The sequence below is a fragment of the Cynocephalus volans genome, chromosome 16 (assembly GCF_027409185.1).
Source record: "Cynocephalus volans isolate mCynVol1 chromosome 16, mCynVol1.pri, whole genome shotgun sequence".
Taxonomy (NCBI): Eukaryota; Metazoa; Chordata; class Mammalia; order Dermoptera; family Cynocephalidae; genus Cynocephalus; species Cynocephalus volans.
The window spans coordinates 22,400,362-22,415,888 of NC_084475.1; the positions used below are offsets into that span (position 1 = coordinate 22,400,362).

Sequence of the window (15,527 nt, forward strand, 5' to 3'; positions counted from 1 at the left end):
AGGGGAACAGCTGGGGGAAATTGGGGGTCAGTCCTCTGGTTTCATTGGTTCAGTCAGCTTCCCAGGCTTGAACCTCAGAGCCAGAAAACATGAAATTGGAGCCTGCCACAGACAGAAGGAGTTTAGAAAAACCCAGTTCCCTTTGAAGATGGTTGGTTCAGTTGCCCTGATGCTCTGGGAGAGAGTGGACACAGAGAACAGGGCAGCTGGGGTCTCAGCCAGTCAGCGTCATAATGACGCTCATCCTGTTCTGGCTGCAGGACCTGTTCCCAACTCCCCAGGGGTCTCAGTGGCCCCTGAGGGCAGAGACTTGGGGAGGATGCCCATCCCCCACCTGAGCAAAATCACTTCCATGGGGCTTGAGGTCCCTTCCAAATGAAGCCCTCCTTCCCAAGTCACCCACCAGAGTGCGGACCCAGTGGCTTTGAGCAGGTGGGAGTCCTTTAGGCCTTGCTCTCCTGGCCTGACTGTAGGCGTGGGTTGAGAGGGGCAGCTGGGCCCAAAGCTCAAGGCAGTGTGTTGGGTGCCTGAGCCTCTAGCAGTGCCGGGAAGTACTGTCCCACCATGACAGGCGTCCCTTGAGGGGCATTAGGTAAGAAAAAAGGGTGGGAGGAGTCCACCGGGGGGTGGAGGGTGTCCCAGGCAGCGGGCACCTGGTGGAGGCCCCAGGCCAGGAGGAGATGGTGGGTTTGGGACTTGTGCTTTGAGCTGAGTGCTGTCACAGAAGAAAGAGTAGGAACCCCAGGAGAGGCAGGATGCCGCATGGCGCTCACTTGTGAGACAGGAAGCTGGGCCTCTTGCAGTGTCGCTCTGGGCTTGGCCTTGACCAGAAGTCGGAGGCTGTGGGTCTGGGCTGGCTCGTCTTGGCGGGGGGGTGGGGTGATGCCACAGGCCAGCTCTGCGCGTCGGCGCCACGGCATTTCCTCTGCGGGGCCTCAGACGGCCAGGCACCCAGGCCTCAAGAGGCCGGCCTTTGGGAGCCATTACCAAATCCCACAGCACCCCCATCTGTGGGTGAGGAAGAGGATGGGCACCCACCATGAGGCCACAGTGCAGCCTCTGGCTTGTAACCCAGGTGATGGACACCTCCTGGGCCAGAGCACTGGCGGTCCCAGCCAGGGGCTGCACGGGGTTCCCCAGCCCCCACCCCTGCAGGGTGGACCAACCTCTCGGCAGCAGCCACCCCGTCTCTGATCATTCATCAGAGCCCAGGATGGGGCCCCCCAACCCCCTGTTTTCTGGTGTCTTCCTCCGTGGTCTGGGGAGGGCTTTGATCTTTAACTCAGGAAGCCCCAAGACTGTGCTGGGGAGCTGTGAGCGGAGAGGGGTGCAGGCTGCTCCTCTGAACAGCTGTGTGGTCTCGGGTTGCGGGGACCTGAGGCACACAGGCTGAGTGTGGGAACTGCGCCGGCCATTTGCCATGTGTCCCCGGCCATCCAGGTCCCGATGTCCCATTTGCAGCCATGAACAGAGCCTCTCCTCCCCCTGCACACCTCCCTCAGTGGCTCTTGTCCGAATTGGGGGGTGGGGCGGGTGGTTCCTGAAAAGCTCACCCAGCTGTGGCCCCTTCCTACAGTGGAGGGGGGTAGGTTGGGGTCTCAGAAAGCGACTCCTCCTTCCCAGGTCGTCACTGGGGTGGGCACCGAGGTGGATGGGGCAGGTGGGCATCCTCTGGACCTTGCTCTCCTGTCCTGGGCCTCCTCCGGGCTCAGGCTTGGTTTTGTTACAGGGGTGGCAGCCCTTCCCCCATGGGCCCTCATAGGATTCAATGCATGAAGCAGCGGGTGCAGGCCATGGCTTAAGCCTGAGAGAGAGGCGAGTGGGGCTGGGGCGCGAGAGGAGCTTCAGGAGCTCCCAGCCAGGGGTGTTGCCTGAGCCGGCACCGGCCCACGACCTAGAGACCCCAGGAGGCTCGAGGAGGCCCTGGACACTTTCCACCAGACAGCAGGGCAGCCCAGAGAGTCTGCAAAGCGACAGCAGCTCACAGGTGGCCGGCCCAGCACACCGCTGTCCTAAAGTCCGCAGGGCACCTTTGCAGGAGCACCTGCTCTTTCTTCTGCTGCACCGTAGGGCTCAGCCCTCCAGGCTGAGGGGGCCCGGGGCTCGGCCCACGGTGGGGAGCCTGGGGTGCTGTCCCTGCTGACCCGGGCTCAGCAGTCCCCGACGTAGCCTGGGCTCTGTCCCTCTCCCTCCCTTTCCACCACCCCTCCCCCCACGTCCACCACCAGCCCCCCAGGCCACCGTTTAATTCTCGACCCTGTCCTCTACAGTCGTTTCCCCAACTAGACAGTCCACCCTTTGTGGTGAGGCAGAGGCTGTAGGAGGGAAGGAAAAGTGGAAGTGGTGGCGCGTGCGGACCCCCCGCCACCCTGTCCTGGGAGCAACAGAGGACTGGGGGATTTTCTGCAGATCCAAAGCTCTGTGCTTCCCAAGCAGGAAGAAGTGGTTGGGGTGGGGGTGGGGAGCAGGAGCCAGCAGCAGTGTGTGTGGGGGAGGGGCATGGACCCTGCAGTGGGGGGATGGACCTGGCAGTGTCTGGGGAGGAGGGGCAGGCGGGGCGCAGGGGTTCCCCCCCCCCCCCCCCCCCCCCCCGCAGTGTGTCCTGCCCCAGGAGGCCTGGCCTTCAGGCGGCTGTGTGTGTTCTTTGCGAAGGTGGTAGTGAGGGACAAGGGATGTACTTTATGTACCCTGTGTTAACTGCTTCTGAGTGTGAAAGGCCCAGTGCAGAAGCCTTGTCACTGCATGAGAACCTGGTGGCCCTGCTGGTCCTTCCTGTCCCTCACAGCTCCCCAGTGGCAACCGACTGCAGCTGGGAAGCCTGTGACAGGTTGACATTTGGCAGCTCAGCGTGCTGGGGAGGGAGCAGGGCCTCAGATCCCAGATGAACTTGGTCATAGCCCACAGCCCTGACCCAGTTGATAGGGCAGCACTGGGTGAGAAAGGGTCCCTCCCTTCCCACGTCCCTCCCCTCCTCTGCCCTGAGGCTGCGGTTCTCTGGCCCCTCTTGCCTTGATGACCTCGTCTCAGCTGGGGGATTTAACCTACTTGGGGCCCATGATCCCAGAATCTATTGCCTAGGCCAGGGACACACAGAGCCCTGGCTGTGGACCGGGCACAAGAGATGTCCCCACAGGCTGAATCCAAACCCTTCCTCTTCTCATCTCAGGTGAGTTGAGCCTTGGCATCGGCCTCAACCCCTGCCAGGTCTATCAGCTCCACCCCAGCGAGCTCACAACTTACCATTCTCACCCTCAGCCAGCATCTGCTCCACGTGACACCCTCGGCCAGCCCTCAGCCAGCTCCCCTGCTCCCAGCTCACCCAGGCACCCCTTTCCCAGAATGCATGGCCTGGCTTCCTCATTACCTGGCCCATCTCCCCTCCACCCGCAGGCCTCCAGCCTCCAACCAGGTCCCCAAACACAGCCGGAGCCCCCACCCCAGTGCCTCGGCCCTGTATCCCTCACCTGGACAGTGTCCAGGTGTCCCCACGCTGACCCCTGGTGTCCCTGAGCCCCAGCACTGCCACTCTCCCTTCTGCCCCCAGCTCCTCCTGCTGTTTTCTCCAAAGCCCACTGCAGCCGGCACCTCGGGGGCTTCCTTCCTACAGCTGCTCATCGCCTGCCTCCTCCCAGGCGGGCTCCTGGGGCACAGGACCCCTAGTCTGTGCATCCTCTGCTGTGTCCCCAGCACCTAGACCTGTGCCCCGGGCAGAGCAACCACACAGCTGGTATTTGTTGAACGAATGTAGAAGCCACTCATGCAGAGGGACAAGAACCTGCTCCTGGTTCCCCCGTGGGGAGCCCTGGAACTGGTTTTTGGTTACATGGACACCACTCAGGCATTGCCTGCAGGTTCCTCAGCCAAGGCCCATGGCCACTTAATGGGGTGTCCTCGTCCCTGGGAGGGCCCAGAGCTGGCCCCACAACAAACAGGGCATATGGGGGGCTAGGAATTTCCGCCATGGGATGAGGGCTTGGGGATGGTCTCAGACCTGCCCATGAGCTCACGGCCCACAGCAGACCGTAGGGAAGCCGCAGGGGGTTGGGGTCTCGGTGGTATCGGTGATGGTCCCCTCTCCCACAACACAGAAATAGCAATCCCACCTTAGCATCTCCTGCTGGAATAGCTGGTGGCCCTCGAGGGCCCCCAACCCCTGCAGTGCCCTCCTGTGGTCAGGGGCTATGTAAACTTAGTGACAGCTGTTTTGAGTGCAATGGGTCCAGATCGCTGTCTGCCCCTACTGTGTGAATCACTGGCCCAAGAGCATTTCTGGAGCCTAGTTAAGGGGAAGTCGAACTGGGCTACACTTGGCTGGGTTTGGTGGAGCACGTTTATGGGTGTTCAGTCGCTTCTAGCTGTGAGAGAGAGGGATTGGGTACTGGTTGAATGGTGTCCCCCCAAAATTCATGTCCACCCAGAACCTGTGAATGTGACCTTATTTGGACACAGGATCTTAGAAGATGTAATCGAGTTATGATGAGGTCACTGGATGGTCCATATGACTCAGTATGCACAGAGAAATTTGGACGTGGGAGGCACACACTCCCCCACGTGCAGAAGGTCGTGCAGACGGATTGGGGACTGGAGTGATTCTGCCACAGCCAAGGAACGTGAAGGTTGCCAGCAGCCACAAGGTGCTGCAGAGGGACCTGGGATGGGTTTTCCCTCAGAGGGTCAAGAGAAACCAACCCTCCTGACACCTTGACTTTGGACTTTGGTGTCCAGAACCGTGAGAGGATAAATTTCTGTTTTAAGCCACTGCGTTTGTGGCCATTCCTTCCGGCAGTCATGAGGATTGACACAGATTTCTTGCAAACACACCCACCGCCCGCCCTGGGCCAGCTTGCAGGTTTCCTGACACAGAGGCCTGGGGGCAAATGGTGGACTGAGAGGTGTCTGTGTCCTCCGGTGCTGGCACCAGAAATCAGCAGTGGCGGCCCAGGATGGAGGCGTGAGGTGCGCGGAGCCCGGGGAGACGGCGAGGCTGTGGGCGAGGCCTGGCGCTCATCCACGCATCCAGACACACGCTGTGCTCCACGGTGCAGCCAACACAGTGACAACTGCACTATTGCCCCCTTTCTTCTTTTTCAATGAGAATCTTGAAAAATATAATTTTCTGGAATCCCTGCTTGCGGTGAGTGAGTCGTGTGTTCCATGCATCCTTGGGTAGCTGAGCTCATTCCGTCTGCAGGCACAGCCTGTCTTGTCCTGGCCTGGGCTGTGTTTTCAGACAAAATGGCATTTAAACTCTGGATTCTCTCTCCAGAAAATGACATCACAAAATTGTAGCCCTCTGAAGAGGCAACCATGGAGCAGGCAGTGAAATTACGCAGAAATAGAATTATTACTGGTGGTGTCAGTTATAATTTAAAAAGATTGTTATTTCCTGGATATTATTGATACTTTATAAAATTTATTATTTCTTTTCTCATTCTAAATAAATATTCACTTTTGTGCCTCACTTTATATTTGTAACTCTGTGTTCATTTTCTTGGAGAGACCCCCTCAGCTTGCATTAGTGAGGCTCTGCTCGGTTGCTCTACCCGAGGACCCTCGTGCTTGCTGCTCTGTGTTCACTCAGTGACCCACAACCATCTGTGAGCCCCTCGAGGTGGGCTTCCTGCCGGTCTGTGCCTTAAGCCCAGTACCTGGAGCACAGACATCTGTGGAGTGGGTGAATAAATACACAGAGGGTACAGTGTGGTTAGCTTTGGGGGTGAAATTAAGAATGATTTTTATCCTCTTTATATGTCTCACACTTTTTCACAATGAACATATATCATAACTTTTATAAATTTAAGGAAAGATAATACTGTTTTTTTAAAATAGATGACCGGTAAGGGGATCTTAACCCTTGACTTGGTGTTGTCGGCACCACGCTCTCCAAAGTGAGCACACCAGCCATCCCTATATAAGATCCGAACCGGCGGCCTCGGCGCTCCCAGCACTGCACCCTCTCGAGTGAGCCACGGGGCTGGCCCAGTAACTGATCATTTTAAAAAAGAGTTTGGTGTACGCTGACAATATGTCTGTTCTCTGTTTGATGAGCGTGGAGTTCTGTGTTAACTAACCGTTCTTTTTCATGGTAAACAGGCATCACACCATGCATGATTCAATCTGAAAGGGCACATTAAAATCTTGGGCTTGAATTGTGGGTTTGTCTATTTCTCTCTGTGGTTCCATCATTCCTGGCTTTACATACTTGAATTTGGCCTCTTTATTTTTAGATTCAGGTGTGTTCACGTTGGTCATATCTTTTGTTCTATTTTTTCATTTAGTCAGAAAATAGGATCGACAGCTCTAGCTTTCTTCTGATTCACGTCTGCCTCCTTTTATTTCCATCCTATTGGTGGCCTTTTGTTTAAAGTGTGTATCTCTTGTAGACAACATATTGTTGACTCTTTTCTTTTAAATCCAACTCAAGACTACCTTTTAATTGGTGAAATTAGCCCTTTTACATTTAGTGTAAAAGCATTTATCCTAATTTTGTTGTAAGTATTGTAATTATGAATTACTGTTATTAGGACTTGTATTTATCACTAAATCGGAACTTTATTTTGTCACCTTATTTCATATTTTCATTCACTACACATCTTTGCATTTATTTTTTCTCCTTCTCTTTCCACTGAGTAGATCTTTCTGCAGGTTTAAGAAATGGTGAATTTCTGTTTTGTTTCTTCCTGCAGCTGCCCTTGTTTACTCGCCCAGCTTGCTTTCTGCACCTTATCTTCACCCACATCTCCCTTCTGACCAGAGAAGCATCTCAGCATGTTCTTACTTCCCTTGGTCTTCACCCTCCCCCTCTCCACTGTGTTGTTATTATCTATAAGTTTTATCTAGATCGTTATGTAGATTGCACATACATTGTAGATTGTATGTTTATTTTCTTTAGTCATTATTTTTGTGGGGAAAAAAAAAACCCTATCGATTGCTTCTTATTTCTCTTGTAATGATCTTCCACATTTGGGTCTCTTACTTGAATACTGCCCACAAGAGTGATTTCAAAGTTGACTCTTGGTGATGTGTCTTAAGAGAACATCTTCATTATATTTATACAGTTTGTGGTAATTTAGTTAGATATGGCACTCTAGGTACACAGCTCTTTTCTTTTAGTAGTTAAGCTGTTATTTCATCATCTTGCTGAACTCAAAGTTGTCTTTGGGAAGTCTGGTGTTGTCTAAGTTTTAGGATTTGCTCTCCGCTTTTGAGGTTTGGACAGTCCCCAGAGTGAGTCCAGGTGTGCGCTTTCCCTTGTCTCTCCCGTTCAGTCTCATGTAAGCTCCTTTATATGAGCTCCTGCACAACTCTCCAACTCTGGGAAGTTTCTAATCATTCCTGTCTCTTTCTCACCCTTTATTGGCTATATTTTCTTCTATTACCTGTGACTCAGGTTTTCTTGTTCTCCTTATCTGGTCCTTCTAGGAGATTTCCTCTGTTGGATACCCCCTTGCTGACGGCGGCTTCCCCACTGCTTACTCCATCTACTATTTTGTGAGGTCGGTGATTACATTTTTCACCCCTAACATTTCCACGTGGATGTTTTGACAACTGACTTTCCTGCCCCTGTCCTTTAAGGACGTCGGTTAGTTGGCTTTGACTGGTGCTGTTCTGCTCTTGTTCCACGAAGTAGCCCGTGTGGCTGTCCCTCTTTTGGACAGGATGCCCTCCCAGGATACTAGTTATTGGACCATGAGTCTTGAGGGTACCCAGGTCTGGTCCAGGGTTTGGGGGTGGGCCAAGCCTGCAGTGGAGAGAGGGCGAACACCTGGGTGACAGGCCCCACTCCTCAGAGCCCTCTGTCTCCCTTGCCAACACCCCCCTTTTGGCTGCTGTCCCTTGGCCAACTCCATGTGTCAGGAGCTGAGCTTTAATGGGAGGGGTCAGGAGGAGGAGGAGGAGCATGGGGAGCAGGGACCTAAGTATGGGGGGGTCAGGAGGAGGAGCATGGGGAGCAGGGACCTAAGTATGGGGGGGTCAGGAGGAGGAGCACAGGAAGCAGGGACCTAAGTATGGAGGGGACAGGAGGAGGAGCACGGAGAGCAGGGCCCTGGCATGGAGGGTGCTGGATGTAAAGGAGCCAGCATGAGCCAGCCATGAGTACAGCTGCTGGCACGTGGGTCGCAAGGAGGGGAGGGGGACAGTGGCGGTGCCATCCTGTCCTTGCAGGGCTCTGGTCATGGCTGACCACCCTGACTGAGGGGATGAGTCCCTGGAGACGGCTCATAGTGCTGTCTGCTCATCTCTCAGGAAGTTGCTTCAGACATGCGTGAGAAAGAGGCAGTTTGGGGGAGCCGAGGGTCAGGCGCCGGTGGGCAAGACAGTCGGCTCCACCTGGCAACAGCACTTGAAGGGAATGCGGAGACCCCCAACCTAATTTACAGATGGGGAGACTGAGGCCAGAGGGGCAGTGGCTTGTCTAAGGCCATGACACCTGCTGTACACCTGGCTGAGCCCCAAGCTATACTCCAGGACACTGGCCCAGCTGGACATGGCTTTGAGGTGGCATCCTGCACAAGGAGGGGTCCAGGATTAATGTGCCAACAAAAGAGAGAGGGAAGAACTTGCTGGGGTCCACAGAGAGCCCTTGGCCAGCTGGGCAGGGGTCCCAACTCTGAAACATCCCAGGGGCAGGTGTGGGGCACGTGGGGGAAGGTGGGGGAGGTGTGGGGCAGGTGAGGGGCAGGTGGGGGCAGTTGAGGAGCGGGTGGGGGGCTGGCGGGGGCAGCCGGAAGGCGTTTGGTGCGTGTGGGCCCTGGCTCCACGCAGCGGGTGTTCCCAGCAGGGCATCTGGGAACGGAGAGTGGTCTGGGAAGGCCGGGGAAAGCTCGTGCGGCTCCAGCTGACAGCCCTTGCCCAAGGTCCCATGGCAGCCCGCTGTGGCTCCAGGAGTGGCCGCTGCCTGCTGGAGCTGGTGGCAGAGGCTGTTGAGGGGCGTACTCTGCTGTCCACCTGGCCAGGCGAGTGGCTTCTCTGTGGGGTGTCTGAGTCTGCGGGGGCTGGACTGGGGTCCGGGGAGGGGAAGTGCCCTGCCCCCGCCTTCTCTCTCCCTCTTCCTCCAAGGTCTTACGCACAAACACACAAGCTGCACAAACCCGAGGTGGGCACTTGGCGAGGGGTCTGTCAGTCTGAGCCCCTGCCCCATCCCTGGCTCCCAGCTGATCGAGAAATAAATGCAGAAGTCAGAGAGGGAGGAAAACAAGGACTTTAATTCTGGCAAGGCTGGGAGGGGGTCTAACCCTCTCCCACCCCCTCGGCCGGGCTGCTCCAGGGGCACGGAGACCTGTTGGTGGGTGGGCTGGCCCTGAGGGAGAGGACCCTTTGCCTGACTACACCCAACAGAGAAGCCCTCCTTGGCCAGAGGAAGGAAGGATGACAGCCAGGCGTCCTCTCTGATGGCAGCCTGAGCAGGGCCACCTCGGGCGGCAGGCAGGGAAGGCTTCCTGGAGGAGGCACCCCGTCCACCCAGAAGTACGGTGGAGCCTGGCGGATGCCAAGAGCTGGCTGTGTGTCAGCACCGGGCGAGCTGGGCAGGCCAGGCCGTGGTGGCGCCTGCTGGGCTCACTGGTAGTGGTTGGGGGTGGACAGCGTGTTGTGGCGGCTGCAGGACATGTCCTCGTACACCACACACACCGCAGCCTTATTCCTCGAGCAGCAGAGTTTCTTGATCTGAAAGACAGAGCCGGTCATCTCCCAGCCGGACCTGGACCCCCAGGGCTCCTCGCTCTGGGCGCCCCTTTCTTTAACACACACCCCTTGTTAACATGAGCACCAGGACGCAGCCGGGCTTCTGGGCCTGCCTGAAGCTCGGTTTGCCAGGGACCTCGCCAGCCCCGGGCCTCCTGCGCTGCCCAGTGGCACGTGAGGGGCTTCCCCAGACCTGGGGGCGGGGCAGAGCCCAGGGGCAGCGCACTGTACAGGGGAAGGTGGCCGTCACCTGCCCCCACACCTGCACCTGGACCGGAGCTGAGCGGCAGGCCCGTTCCTGGCTCCCGTTCCGGGTTTCCCTCCCGCCCTACCGTGCCCGTCTATACTGAGAGCTCCCTGGAGACCCTGCAGGAGAGGGTGCTGTAGGTGCTACGGTTTCCCGTGGGGCCGGCTCTCTGGGGCTGGCGTCCTGTCCCTCCCTTCTTCCCCGCTCTTGAGGGGGGCCAACTGACAGGGACGCAGGTGACGCTGGGGGCTCACACTGACCTGTGTCCTCTTCAGCACACACACCACCCCCACGCCCAGTCCGATGAGGAAGCAGGCCACTGCGAGGGCGGCTGGGAGGGCCAAGGACGCCAGCAGAGCCTCCTCGCATGTGCATGCTCCTTGGGACAATTTTTCTGGGAGGAGGAACAAAGAGAGGGGGCTTGGCAGGAGGGGACTCTCCCAGGTGGGGAAGACCCCGTTAACTTCAGGGTTCAGGACAGGGAGGGGCCGTGGAGGTGGGAGGGGGAGCAACCTAGGAAGCTACCTGGAGGAGGTGGGCTTTGAGCTGGAACAACTCAAGTGAGTGTGGGAGGGCAGGTCCCCAGACACGTGGTCCCAGGGGTGGGCAGCTTCCCTACCTATCACCACGACTATGGTGCTGGGGCCCCAGACGTTGCTTTCCTTGATGGTCTGGCTTTCTGTGATGCCCTGGCAGGTATACACGTCAGAGTCGGCCAGCTGCAGGTGGTGCATGGTGATGGTCAGGTTGTCCTGAGACCCCAAGAAGTCGATGCGGCCCGAGAAGCCCTGATCCACGGTGGGCACCTTCCCGTCTTCGTAGTAGATCACGTTTGTGGTCTGCGGCCAGCTTCGCCTCAGGTACATCCCGCACAGGGGCCCAGTGCTGGAGCAGGTGATGTTGACAGAGCCTCCCTCGGGGGTGATCGTGTAGCGGGGAGACTGCTGCAGCTCTAAGGGAGGACACGGCCAGGCCGGCGGGAGGGACAGAGAATGCCTCTCTGCAGGGGACAGTGATGGGATGTCCAGGCCCCGGGACAGCCCACAGCTATGTCACCACACGTTACGGAGCCTTGGAGCAGCTCTGGCTCCAGCACCCAGGAGGTTGCACCCAAGTTCTGAGGGCCCATGGGGGGCCCACCCAGGCCGGGGCCACCTCAGGGAAAAGGGGCTGGGGCTTCTTCCCTCCAAAGCAGCCGGCCCTCCACGGGCGGCTCGGGCCACTCCACTCGATTCTACACTCTCTCCCTCTCTTAAATGAGTCGGGTAGCTGGAGGCCACTGTCTTATCCCCCCAGCCTCCTCTTTCCAGCGCTGGCTGCCTCAGTTTCCCCCACCGTTTCCACACACCCCGAGCCAGTGGTTCTGTGGAGCAAGCCCCTTCTTGTCGTCCGTGAAACACCCAGAAACAACTGTCATGTGATGGGCCCAGTGCAGTCACAACCCTTCTTTTCAAGTCATCTCTCAGCTTCTTGGCAGACTAAATACCGCAGTGTTTTTTTTGTTTTCTTTTTTTGCACAAGAATTGTGCGTGGGAAGCCCCTGACTCCCTGATTGTTTTAACTGACGTTGAGCACGTTATGGCAGAGCTTCACCTGTACATGTGTTCCAAAAAGCAAACTACACGGCGAGGTCCTCCCATGGCAAAGGCAACGTTGCTAATTGCAGGAAAGAACTGCCCGGACACGCAGGTAGAGAAAAGAGAGCGCGGGGCCCAGGCTTCAGCCACGTTCCGGTGTCGTCCCCCTCCCCTGCCTTCTCCGGCACATGCTCGGGGCTAAACCTGACCCCTTGGAAGGGGCAGGAGGGGCTCTGTGGGAAGGCGCTGCTCAGGGACCCCTCTGTCTCTGGCACGCTACTACGGAGGGTCTGGGGAGCACTTACCTTGGGTGGCCAGGGCCCCGGGCAGGGCACGGGCGAGTGCCAGGAGCATGGGCAGCAGCGGCATGTGGGGGAGCCGGGCCATCTCCCCACACCCCAGCTCCAGACCCCCTCCCACAGACGGCTGGGCCTCGCCTTGTCTGTAGCACCCCACCGAGGAGGCACTGCCCCGAAAAACCCGATGAGAGGTCGCCTCCCCGGGGGTCCGGACAGCCCGAGCAGGAGGCACCAGGGAGCAGGCACGTGGTGGCGGGGGTCAGGGCGCTCTGGGAGGGCTTCCTGAAGGAAGCGCCGCTGGGGCTGGGGGAGGGGCTGCAGGCAGGGGGAGGAGACTCCCACACCCACCCTCCTCCCACCGCCCCGCCCACGGGACAGGCTGTCCGGGTTCTACCCCACCCCCTACATCGCCACAGGGCACATTAGGGGAGAGGACAGAGATGGGTCAGGCCTGGGGGCTGGGGCAGGACCAGAGGAAAGACGAGTCTCCTGGGTGGGGTTGAGCGTCAAGGTCGAGAGGCGAGGGGGGCTCAGAGGCTGGCTTCAGGTGCCCTGGTACTCTGGGTCTCTTTCTGCGGGGACCTGATCCACGCCTTGCGATCTGGAGTGTCGCACGTCCACCATCCACAGAGCATCGGGGACCCCAGGGTGGGCCAGACTGAGCCCCGCCTGGGTGTGGGCCATGGCGAGGTCTGCAGCCCCTGGGGAGGCCCCAGATTCTGTTTCCTGTGGGTGCATATCCTGTCCTGGGGGCCTCCTGCCGCAATGGTGAAGTTTCAAATGTTGGTGCCCAAAGCCAGCTTGTGCGTGTGTGTGCACGTGTGTATACACAGGACAACAGGTGCCCACGGCTCACGTATGGACCTACAGCCAGGGGCTGTTTCTTCCCTGGAGTCCCACCCAAGCAGCGGGGCGTGATCCCTGTTCCAACGGTGGGACACAGGTTTAGGTCTGCTGGGCTGTGTCCTGGGGCAGCTGGTTTCTTACCCCACAGGTAGTCTGCAAATGAGGGGAAGGAGCAGAATCTTGCCAAAAGGCCCTGGAGGGTCCTAGCAAGGCACTGGGGAAGGCGTGAATGACAGATCCTGACCCAATTCCTTTCTCTAGATCCCACCGTATGCGTGTTCCAGACACGCATTCATGAGCACTCCTGGGCGTCTTGATGCACCAGCCACTGTGCCAAGAGCAGAAGGCAGAGTGGACAAGGGACTTACCCCTGGAGCTGACCTCCAGTGAGGCCAGACAGACAGCGAGCAGGACCCACGCATGTGGTGAGAGGGGTGGTCCTGGAAGGCCAAATGGGGAAGGGGCCATTGAATAAATGACTGAGGAGGTGAGAGAGGGTCTTATGGTCTGTGGGGAACAGTGTTCCAAGGAGAGGGATCAGCAGATGCGGAATCCCTGTGGCCAGAATGTGTCTGGTGTGTTTGAGGACAGCAAGAGGCTGGGGGAGGGAGAGGAGAGGGAGAGAGAGACGGACACGCACACGTGGGGGCAGGGGCAGGGCCTGGAAGGGCTTTATGAGGACCCAGAACCAAATCTTCATTAGAGGAAACTTGAAAATATGAGCGCACTTCAAAAAGTTCATGGAGGGCTGGCCGGTTAGCTCAGTTGGTAGAGCACAGGCTTGTGACATCAAGGTCATGGGTTCAGATTCCTGTATCAGCCAACTGCAAAAAAAAAAAAAAAAAAGTTCTTGGAAAGATTCATATTAGCTTTTTTTGGGGGGGCTGGTCAGTATGAGGATCTGAATCTTGGTGTTATGGATGAATTATCTTTTAATTCTATTTTTACATGAACTTTTCTCTGTACAAGATAGGCAACAAAGACAAAATGAAAATACTCAGAACCGACACTGTGTTTCCTGTGAGGTTTTTGGCCTGCGGTGTCCGGGGGACCCATGACTGTCATGCACTCCTCCCGCCATAGTACCAATGTTAAAAATGAACTTTGGCATAACTTGAAATACCTCAACACTCTTTTTAGGCTAGATGTGGTTGATTTCTGTGGCCCCCAGAAGCCCGGTGGGCCTGGGTGCTGCGACCACTGTGACTGACAGGTGTCGGGCAGGAGCTGGTGGATGGGCCCAACCCACCCAGACCCAGCACTGTGGTGACGTGAACATTATTTTAACCTGAGACACAAACGCTCCTGCTCACCCTGGGCCCGGGACAGGCGCCTGCCCAGGGGTCTGGGCGCTGACGGGCCCTGAGAGGGCACACTCGCCAGTCACTGTCCTTGACCTCCTGTTTGGGATCTTTAAAGTTAGCAAGGACTTCCCATGTTTACATCTTTAGGATGCAGCAGCTACATTTTTATTGCTTTAAGATGCTAAAGAAGCTTTTTTAGATTTTTGTTTTTTCCACTTAAAAAAATTATATTTCCCAGCTAAGTTGATGGTTTGTTGATTGGTATATTGTATTTGTTTTAAAGATTGGCATTGGAGGATTAGCGTGAAAGCATGTGATGTGGTCTTTTAGCAAAAAAATTCTTTTTTAATCCTGTGTGTGCAGATGAGACTAATTAAGAGACACGGTCACACTAATGAAGATGACAAGCACATTTGGGCCCAAGAAGGACAAGCAGGCGGGGGTGGATGTGAGGGGAGGGCATCCCGCCAGGGGGTCTGCCAGGGAGAGACCCTGGGGAGGTCGAGGCCACACCTGTCTTCCACGCAGACAGCTGGCATCTGCCTTGCTCCTGGTGGTAGAGGGGGGTGACACATCACCTCAGGCCTCTAGTGTCCTGGAGGGCTCTGGGGTGACCCCCCATGTCCCCGACCCCCAGGTCTGCAGTCCATGCAGCAGGCGCCGCCTCCTACCTGTGCGAACTTCGGGGGTTGGTGGCGCCGGCACCAGGCGAGCACGGCCACCACCAGCATCAGGAAGAAGGCGGCGAGGACGACCCCCACCATGGGCCTGGGCCCCACCGCGGGCGATGACACGACGTGTGGAGTCCCCGAGCCTGAAGGAGTCGGGTGTGGAGCAGAGAGTGGGGCAGGTGTCCGCCGGCACCATCTGCTCCCCGGAGCAGCCTCCCGCGTCCACCCTGTACCCCTTCCCCGTGCACCCCAACCCTCCCCCGCGGGGACGCCCCCTGGGAGGGAACAACCCCCATGGGGACTACACCCGCTGGAGAGCTGGGGAGCAGGGGAAGGTGCCCAGCATGGGCAGGACCCAGGCCCGGAACCTGAGACGCCCGAGGTTGCTGGAGACCCAGAGGGTGCTTGTGTCTCGGGGACAGCGATGACAACACCTACCCCAGGACCGCGTGGAGCGCTCCAGGCCGCCTCCTTCCTGCAGGTCGTGGGGCTCTGCCGAGGAGACACGCGTCAGGGGAGGGGGCGGCCCGATGCAGTCCCCAGAGCCAGGGTGTCGCCTGGAGTCCCGGAGGGGCTTGCTGGGTCCCCTCCAGGGGCAGGGTCACAGCCCCTCCCACAAGGGAGGCGAAGAACAACTGAGCTCAGGGTGACCCAGATGGATCAGAGCCCAGAGTGGTGGGGGTGGCAGAGCCGGGATGGGGACGTGGAGACTCCCCAGGAATTACAGCCGGGGGAGGGGGGGAGAGGGGGCCCAGGGCTCACCTGGAGGGGCCTGAGAGCAGGGGAGGGGGCGTGGAGGGGACAGGGTGGGGAAGGTCTGTGCTGACTGCCTGTTCCCAGATGAATGAATGGAACCTGCAGGGGGGCGCATAGCCCAGAGGGAGGGACGTACGAAGGGA

General features: G+C 57.7%; 1 protein-coding gene across 1 annotated transcript; it reads right to left on the reverse strand.

Moving 5' to 3' along the window:
- Positions 1-9,546: 9,546 nt before the first annotated feature.
- On the reverse strand, positions 9,547-11,895 carry CD7 (CD7 molecule). The gene is made up of 4 exons (XM_063080394.1): positions 11,814-11,895; positions 10,551-10,883; positions 10,192-10,325; positions 9,547-9,666 (listed from the first exon to the last, which is right to left on the reverse strand). The coding sequence occupies exons 1-4, from the start codon at positions 11,893-11,895 to the stop codon at positions 9,559-9,561; spliced, it is 657 nt and encodes a 218-aa protein (XP_062936464.1). The 3' UTR covers positions 9,547-9,558.
- Positions 11,896-15,527: the final 3,632 nt, after the last annotated feature.